Here is a 10,333-nt window from a genome sequence, read left to right as displayed (position 1 = left end):
GGGGGGGGGGGATTGGGTGTGTGAGTTACACACAGGGCAAAGTGAAAACTATGAGGAGAAAAGATTTTATACCAAGATTTGACTTAACTTTAAGCTTGGGGTGTGACTTGTACACAAGTCAATATGGTAATTGCATACCCTCTCTCTTCTAACTCTTCCTCACATTGCCCTCTCCTTGTATTACTCTCTCTCTCCCCCTCTCCCTCCCTTTCAAGCAGTGGTGGTGGGAAGGACAAACACAAGCACAAAGACACACACACACACACACACAATGAGCTTCTTTCAGTTTCCATCTACTGAATCCACTCACAAGGCTTTGGTCAGCCAAAGGCTATAATAGAAGACACTTGCCCAAGGTGCCTATCAGTGGGACTGAACCTGGAACCATGTGGTTGGGAAGCAGGCTTCTTACCACACAGCCACCAAGTTGGTTTATTTTATTTTTTTGTCATTTATAGATTTCCATAGAATTCTTATAAACCTTGTACTCAATTCTTTGTGCTCTTCTTCTTCCCTTCATGAACTGCAGTCTTCTGTGATCCCATCCTTTGCCATATTTTTCTCAATAGGCACCAACCTACAGATGTTTGAACCAAACATCAGCCTCGCCAGTCTGAAAAGCCCTGCAACAAGTATTACCATTATTCCTTCCCTGATTAGTCGATTTTTATTTATTTATTTATTTATCTGAGTAATCGATTGATCAATAAATCCAGAGAAAACCAGCCCAAGAGACTTAATGGCTTTTTAATCACAGCCAGGTCAAATAACAAGGTTACAATTAATAAAACATAGAGACGATGGAGCATCTGTTTTTATTTATGAGAAAAGTAAAATAGAACAGAAATAAAAGGCAAATTGATTTTTTTTTTTTTACTGAAAATTGACTGGAAAAAAAGTTATATTCAAGATAAAAAGAATGAAAATATTGATTTTTTTTTTTTTTTGTATTTTTGTACAAATATAAAAGAATTTAATTTAAAAGAAATATGGCAAGAAAAATATTGATTTATTAAAAACATAGGAAAGAAATTAAACATTATAAAGAATTCTATGAAAAACTATAAATGACAAGAAAAAAACTTAAAACCATCGTCATCATTTTAACATCCATTGTCCATGCTGGCATGGGTTGGACGCTTTGAGGCATAGGCAAACTTTAGGTTAGTTTAAATATGTTGAGTGGCATATTTGAACTGCTAAAAGGTAAATTCAATGCAGTTACCACAAAGAAAAGTCTCTCTTATGGAAAGAAAGGTGTAAAAACACCACACCTGTCCAGTACTGCCACCTGCTGGATTCCCAGAAATCAATGTTACTAGCCCCTTAGCCATTATCAATGGGAAATACCAAAGAGAAAAAAGTGGCATGATTAAGATGTTTGCTGATATGGCACCTTGCTCTTGTGTCTTCTCCTACAGCCCAATTCCAACCAAAGCCTTGTAATTTGGTTTGGTAGACAGAAACTAAAGAAGCCTGTTGTGTGTGTGTGTGCATGTACATGTGCTGTGTGTGTTTGTTTGCATTTCTCTGAAAACCATTCAGTTACAGGGCAGTTATGCAGTTTTCAGTCCACTGCCAATGGACTATCCACTGGTTTTGTAACTTCAGAGATATGTAGAATAACATTTATCTGTTAAATGAATGAGAGTTAGCAACAAGAAGGGCATTTTGTGAAACATTTCAATGATCTACTCCTCTGATCCATGCTAGCATGAAAAACATTGTCACTTAATGTCCATTGTCCATGCTGGTATGGGTTGGACGGTTTGACCAGGATTGGTAAGCTGAGGAGCTGCACCACGCTCCAGTCTAATTTGGCATGGTTTCTATGGCTGGTTACCCTTCCTAACACCAACCACTTTACAGAGTGTAATGGGAGCTTTTACATGCCACCAGCAGAGGTGCCAGTTACATGACACTGGCATTGGCCATGACTATGATGTCACTTGGCTTGATGGGTCTTCTACTCAAGCACAGCATGTTGCCAAAGGTCTTGGTCATTGGTCATTGCCTCTGTGAGGCCCAACATTCAAAGATCATGCTTCACCACTTCATCTCCATCTTCCTGGGTCTACCTCTTCCACAGTTCCCCAGCACTTCTTTCACAAAAAAAAAAAACGAATGAATGAATGAATATAGTTACTTTCTCTTGATTCACCGAGAAGCAATGAATTACAGAACTTGGTGAGTAAATGTAGATTATTTTTAATACATTACAACTGAACTGTTCATAATTTCCTGTACTCCAAATTCCACATTTCTGCTCTTTCAGCTGGTAATCCAATCCTATTGCTTCTTAAATTATCTGATGTTTGAATATGTATTGAAATATTATATGAAAGCTATCAAGAAACGCTTATCTCTATATTTTTATATATATATATATATATAAAAAAGAAAAAATGAAAAAGAGATGGGCAAATGATACTTATAAGAACAGCTGTTTGAAGATCACGTTTTCCCTCTCATTCCTTGTTCGCAGGAATCACATTTTCTATACCATCCTTGCATTTTTCTATTACAAATTTACGTTATTCAATCTTTTAGTGAATGGTTAAGACATATATATATATAAGCATGCAGATGTTCCCATGCATATATGCACACAGACATTGAGCAACATGCATTTAGACATATAATTGCATATGTAAATATACAAACTGAAAACAGTTGGTTCCAGAAACAATAGGGATAAAACACTAATGCTTACTTTACATCATCAAGGACCATAGTTAATTTCATTCTTTAGATGCTTTTACTTATAAATGCATACAAAATTCAAACGTGATTCAAGGGAAATCACTTTGAAAATTGTTGTTCTCTTACAAAATTCTGTTTGTTTCAACCCTTTTTATTTTTTGTAAACGCATTTCAAAACAAATGCTTTTTCTTACTGCACTTTTCTAAATTCTAAGAGGCTTATGCTTATACAGATGTTTAGTTTCATGCATTCCTGGCAAAATGGTCAATAACATATGGAAAGTGTAGATTTATGCTTATGTATTTGTTCAGATTTAATACATGACTAGTCATGTTTCTTTCAAGTTTTGAAATCATCTGAAACCTCTCATTAATCTTTGGCGTATCTGACCCTCTACTTTAATAATTTCAGGTTTGGTGCAAGATGTTTGAACCACTGCACTCATTGAACTTTAGTATCGGAGGTGACCAGACACAGAACTTACTGTGGAGGATATGTAATGGGGAACTGAATGACATTCAGCCAAAAGTAAGTTCATTTGGTAAATGCATTTATACATACATGTTTGTGTGTGTATATATATACATACATCATCATCATCATTTAATGTCCATTGTCCATGCTGGCATGGGTTGGATGGTTTGACCAGGGCTGGCCAGCTGGAAGGTTGCACCAGACTCCAGTCTGATTTGGCATGATTTCTACAGCTTGATGCCCTTCCTAACAGCAACCACTCCAAGAATGTAATGGGTGCTTTTATGTGCCACCAACATGGGTGCCAGTTGTGTGACACCAGTATCTGCCACTACTATGATTTCACTTGGCTTGATGGGTCTTCTACTCAAGCACAGCATATTGCTGAAGGTCTGTCATTTGTCATTTCCTCCATGAGGCCCAATGCTCAAAAGGTGCTTTTTACATGTGTCTCTGTATATGTGTGTGTATGTATATATGTATACGTACACAAACACACACCAACACATACTTACATTCATATACACACATAGAACTACTGACATACACACATACTCACGCCTCCAAATATACGCACGCACACATGCACATCTCCATATGTATACACACCGACATGATTCTTTGGGAAAACAGATGGGATATAAAATAAATGAATAAAGTTTCAAAAATATACAAATATATGATGAATCTTAGAGGAGACAGGTTATTTTTTCATAGGCCAATTTTAATCCCAGAAGTGAGTTTCATCGTCATCGTCATATAATGTTCGTCTTCCATGCTGGCATGGTTAGATGGGTTTGACTAAAGATGGTAAGCTTGGAGACCTGCACCAGGCTCCAGTCTGTTTTGGCTTGGTTTCTACAGCTGAATGCCCCTAACACCAACCCTTCCAGAGTGTAACAGGTGTGATTTATGTGACATTGGAACAGGTGTCTTTTACAAGCCACCATCACGGGTACCTTTCATGCACCACCACCTCTAGCCACGACCACAATTTCACTTAGCTTCACGTGTCTTCTCAAACACAGCAGTCCACCAGAAGTCTCAGTCACTTGTCATGGCCTTTGTGAGACTTAACATCCGAAGATCACATTTCACCATCTTGTCCCATGTTTTCCTAGATCTTCCTCTTCGACAGATTCCTTCTGCAACTGGAGACTGATACTTCTTTGTGTAGCTGTTTAATCCCTTCTTTATGCAGCTTATTTAATCCCTATATTGATTAAAAGTATAGAAGATAAAATCCAGGCAATGAGTAACCAACTGGATTGCAGTGTCCCCAATAAAACCTCTTTGTAAAGAATGTGAAGCCTTGTTTTTTAGGTTTATCTTTTTCTTCCAAAATTTTCTAGTTGATTTACCATATTTTCCAAGAAATATGGTAAATCTCAATAGACAAACACAAAATTATCAACCTCTCTTGTATTTACCACAAAATATTTTTGCTCCATGAGATCTAAGCACCATTAATTTTACCATCATCATTGTTTCGGTTTTTAAACGGTCATTTTTTTCATACTCGCATGAATCAGATGAAACTTGAGGCTGGATTTTCGTATGGTTCAATGCTTTTCTTGTTGCCTCTCCTGTTTGCAAGCAAAGAAGGTAATATTTCTTTCAAGTCCTTCAAACAACAAACAACATGAATGGCCGCTCCTGCTTTTTTGGAGGATTGTAAACAATCAACACTGTTTCAATGAATGGTGAAGTTTTGTTAACAATTAGTGCTTGCACAAGACAAAAGTAAAACATCTCACACACACACGCCCCTATGCAATGGGCTTTTTACAGTTTCCATTAATGATTTTCTCTCTTCTTTTCTAGATAATCGTTATTTTGGTTGGAACCAACAACCATGACCACACTGCTGAAGAAGTCTGTGAAGGAATCATGAAGATCGCTCAGACAATCGCTGAGAAACAACCTCAAAGTAATATAATAGTTATGGTAAGGATCTTTGAGCCTCACATGGCTATTGAATAGTCCCCATTCCTATCCAGTCGCCATCGTGTATCGTACGCTTTTTACTGCACATTGATTACACTCCAAGAAAATTCTGAAGTTGAAGATAGTTCGCATCTAAATTAACATACAACTCCACTTCATAGAAAGCAAAGAAAATCAAGATTTTAATTCAAAACTTATGAAAACAAAACGTTAGTACTACAGAGCTAGAGCCAGATTCAGGCATGTTGGTAACGAAAGGGTTAACATGTTGGCTATGGATTTTTTGCAAATTCTTGTGTTCATACTTAGCATTGTAAAGGTATTTTTTCAAAATTCTTACTTTTTAATAATAATAAAACCATGTTTCATTTATGTCTTTGTAAATGATAATAAGAAACCAAGAATAAACAAGATAATTAATAATTCAAATAAGCGCATAGATCACACAAGTTTGGCAGCCGTGAATTCTGCAATGTAAAGAAACTATGTTAACCTAAAATAATCAGCCTTGAAGTTGTAGTTCACACGCCAAAGTTGCACCTTGATAAGTCTGCCTCGATAAGCTCTGGCTGATCCATGCTAGCATGGAAAAGAAGAGGATGTTACGATGATGATAAAAATATTTTTGTTTCCTTTCTTTCAGGGTATCCCACCACGGGGTAAGTTTCCAAACCCATTGAGAGACAAGATAAAACAGATCAACAAGCTGCTCTCAACACAGGTCAGTTCAGTGCCCAACGCCAGCTACCTGCACGTCGACGAGCATTCATTTGTTAACCATGTAAACGGGACCATCAGCCATCATGATATGTACGACTACCTTCACTTCACAAGGACCGGCTACCAAAAGTTGTGTGAACCCCTCTGGGAGGAGATTCAGCAACTGATGCAGACGTATGTCAAAGTGGAAAGCACCTCAGCCGACACTGCTTCCATCGCAGGAGAGCTTGCTTCTGACAGGACTATATAACACAACAACAATAACAACTAGCAACAACAAAAAACATGAGTGCAGCACCAACTCCTCCTCCCTCCTCTTTCCTGCTTCTTTCTTTCTCATTCCCTCTCTTTTTCTCTCCCTCTTTCCCTCTCTGTTTCGTATTTTTTGTTTGTTGTTGATTTTTTTTCTTTTGATTTAAAAAATCATTTTTTTTCCCCTTTTCTCATTAGAATGATGCATATATGTGTGTATATGTATAAAATATGTGTGTATATGTAAATATACGCACACATACACACACAAAAACATAAACTTCTGTTCTTGCATGTACATATATATATAGGCATACATGTGTGTGTGTGTGTATATATATATATATATATATATACACATACATACATATGCACATACACACACGTATATACAAATGAATATATACATACACATACATGGACGTGTATAAGTATGTGTATACACACTTAAATACACTACATTCTACATACAATGCATGTTCTAGGCTGTACCCGGGTATATATAACCAAACAGAACACCCAACCATTTGGCAACCGACATAATCCACCTGACCACTACTCCCTGGTCACTGATGCTAATGTGTGGATGGAGAAAGAGATGTGTTTTATCTCTCTCTTTCCTTTGGTGACTGCTTCTAAGTGTTATCTATCTGTGTGTGTGTGTGTCTCTGTATTTCATATATATATATATATATATATATATATATATATATATATATATAGTCATTTCCCAGTGTTTTCTTCTCTCCTCCCTATCTTCTCTTTCTTTCTCTCAAACTACCAGCCAGTATTATCTCTATCTCTCTCTCTCCTCTCTTTCATCTCTCCTTCCTTCAAACTATCACCCTGTTTTAGGTCTCTCTCTCTCCCTCTCTTTTTCTCTTTGCAGTATTATCTCTCTTTCTTTGTCTTAAGTTGTCTCCCAGTATTACTTTTCACCCCCACCCCCACCCCCCACTTCTGTCTGCAATATTAACTCTCTCTGTCTCTCTTCTTCTTCTCTCTCTCTCCGAAGGTCAATCTGGACTTGTGGACAGTCCACCATTCTCTCTCTTTCTCACTCACATTTAGACCCATCTCACCCGGCCCTGCTATCACCTACCATTACCACTTTCACTACCACCACCGTTGTCTGTCTCAGAAATTTGTCCCTTTTTTTCCTCCTCCTCCCAGCCACAAATCACTACCAACCCTAACAACAGCAAAGACCTCATCATTTCAAACTTCCCCAAATTTCCAGCACACATCTATCCCTACTAAAACTGTCTATAACCCGACTCACCCCGCCCCCCACCAACACCGTGCGCTTTCCTCGTCTCTCCTTCCTATCCTCCCCTGTCCCACTCCTAATGCAGTCGATGACACCCTTCACCCCGCAGGAACTCGAACTGGTGTCGATCGAACTTGCTCCAGTCAGGCTGAGGGCAGACTGCAAAGGTTACAATGGTTGTCTCCCTTGCTATTACTCAGCTTAACAAATTAAAAACGTTCTACAATATTATATATTCTAAGCATGTATATATATGTATGTGTGTATAAAAACACACAAACACTCACATGAATTATGTACATTAAATATACGGCGTACATGTATGTATATATATATATATATATATATATATATATATGTGTGTGTGTGTATATATATATATATATATATATATACACATACACACAAACACACACAAGTATTACGTACATTAATTATACAGTGTGTGTAAATATATATATATATATATGTATAGTGGAACCTATACAAACATGGATGTAAATTTATGATTGGAAACATGCATATATGTTATACATTCATCTCAAAAAGATAATGTGTGTGTGCGTGTGCATGTGTATTTTCTATACACGCTAATCTCATTGTAAATTCTATCTCCAGTTCCTAAGAGGATAGAGTTGCGGGGGGGGGGGCTACGGGCACCATTCCTGCCTCTCTTGACCATATTCCACACCACAAATACAAATACATAATTACATATGCATACACACACACATATATACATACATAGGCATTACATGTATAAATACACACACAGATTATATATATATGTATGTATATATATATATATATTATACACATTATTATATAACCATGCAAACACCAAAAGGAAAATCAATATTATGTGATTGCAAACACCATTGTTTATACAGAGGTGATAATACTGAAAAAAAATATATATCTATATATCAATTGTCAGTGATTGAACAATCTGATAATGCTGCTTCGCTATGGTAACGACTGCAATATTAATGTGAAACTGATCCTTTGTTTTTTTTTTTTTTGTTTTTTTTTCATTTATTATTATTATTATTATTATTATTATTATTATTATTATTATTATTATTATTATGTACTCTTCCTTTTATATTTTGTGTGAGTTTTTTTTTTTTTGATGTGCAAGGTTAGGCATTTTTTTTTGTAATTATCTATCATCATTGTCATTATTATTATTCTTATTATTATTATTATTATTATCAATCATCATCAAGGTAGTAAGCTTGCAGAATTGTTAGCATGCCAGGCAAAATGCCTAGTGGCATTTTGTCTGTCTTTATGTTCTGAGTTCAAATTCTGCCGCGGTCAACTCTGCCTTTCATCCTTTCAGGGTTGATGAAATAAGGACCAGTTAAGCACTGGGATCGATGTAATCTACTATCCCCCTCCCCACAAATTTCAGGCCTTGTGCTTTTAGTAGAAAAGATTATCATTATTGTTATTATTATTATTATTATTATTATTATTATTATTATTAAGGCAGCGAGCTGGCAGAATCATTACCATGCTGGAAAAAAAATGCTTAGACGCATTTCTTGTGACTTCACATTCTGATTTCAAATTCCATCAAGGTTCACTTTGTCTTTCATCCTTACGGGGGTCGATTAATTAAGTACCAGTTGAGAACAGGGGTCAATGTAATTGACATCCCTTCCTTTGAAATTGCTGGCCTTGTACCAAAATTTGAAATCATCATTCATTATTACTATTACTACAATTAAGTTGGCAGAATCGTTAGCACGCTGGACAAAATGCTTAAGTGTTTCGCCCGTCGCTACATTCTGAGTTCAAATTCTACCAAGGCCAACTTTGCCTTTCATCCTTTTAGGGTCGATGAAATAAGTACCAGTTACACACTGGGGTCGATGTAATAGACTAGTCCCCTTCCCCAAAATTTCAGGCCTTGTGCCTATAATAGAAAGTATTATTATTATTATTATTATTTATTTGTATTATTATTATTGTTTATTATTATTATTATTATTATTAATAAAGTGGGAAAATTGGAGTGTGTCTGAAAAAAATGCCTAAATAAAATTCATGAGCATCTAATTGTGAGATCAAATCCTGCCAGCACAAATTTGCCTTTCACCCCTTGCTGGAAAAATAAACTCAAAGTACCAGTGAAGTACCAAGAAGGATGACAAAAATCTCGATAGCATTGACTACTCTCCAAGGAAATGTTTTGCCTTATGGCTCATTTAGAAATCCTTATTGCAAATTGCAGAGATTGCATTCCAGTTTCAAATCCTAGTTGTTTCCAGTAAGATACATAATGGTATATATGTATATATGTGTGTGTGTGTGTGTATATGTACACACACACACATATATATATGCACATGCACACATAAAAACACACACACACATGCATATACATACATGTGTGTGTGTGTGTGTGTGTGTGTGTGTGTGTGTGTGTGTATATATATATATATAATATATATATATATACATACATACATACATATAGATGCACTGGTGTATCTTGTACAACATGGTACATAAAGTTTAATAAGAAGAAAAGAAAATGGCGCTTACGTATCAATAAATATTTTGCAAAACAGCTTCAATTGAATCTTCTTGTTGCTTTATATATATATACATGCAAATGATCACACATTCAGATATATATATATATATATATAAGGGAAAAAATTATTAAATTAATAATTTATACCAGTGGTTAGCATGCGTAATAAAAGTCAGAATACAAATATTTTTATGATATAAGAATGTATAAAAATTTATACACGGAGAGAAGAAATTTAATCATCAATGTACTTTCCCTGATTATCTATGACTTCCTTCCGTCTATTTACAAGCTTTTTAATCCCATCAATGTAAAACTCTTTTGGTTTCAAAGCGAAGAACTCTGAAATGTCAGTTTCGACCTCCTCCTGCGAAAGTTATGTCCCCCAAATGATTCTGTAAACTACGAAACAAATGGT

General features: G+C 35.9%; 1 protein-coding gene across 1 annotated transcript in view; it reads left to right on the top strand.

Moving 5' to 3' along the window:
- LOC106875576 (platelet-activating factor acetylhydrolase IB subunit alpha1) overlaps positions 1 to 9,960 on the top strand; it is a 44,000-nt gene extending 34,040 nt beyond the window's left edge. Inside the window, exons 3-5 of the mRNA XM_014923785.2 lie at positions 3,116 to 3,232; positions 5,003 to 5,125; positions 5,769 to 9,960. Of these exons, the coding sequence (XP_014779271.1) occupies positions 3,116 to 3,232; positions 5,003 to 5,125; positions 5,769 to 6,095 (567 nt within the window). The 3' untranslated portion in view covers positions 6,096 to 9,960. The remainder of the gene's footprint in view (positions 1 to 3,115; positions 3,233 to 5,002; positions 5,126 to 5,768) is intronic.
- Positions 9,961 to 10,333: the final 373 nt, after the last annotated feature.

Source organism: Octopus bimaculoides, chromosome 20, assembly GCF_001194135.2.
Source record: "Octopus bimaculoides isolate UCB-OBI-ISO-001 chromosome 20, ASM119413v2, whole genome shotgun sequence".
Taxonomy (NCBI): Eukaryota; Metazoa; Mollusca; class Cephalopoda; order Octopoda; family Octopodidae; genus Octopus; species Octopus bimaculoides.
This window is presented reverse-complemented; position numbering and strand designations above follow the sequence as displayed.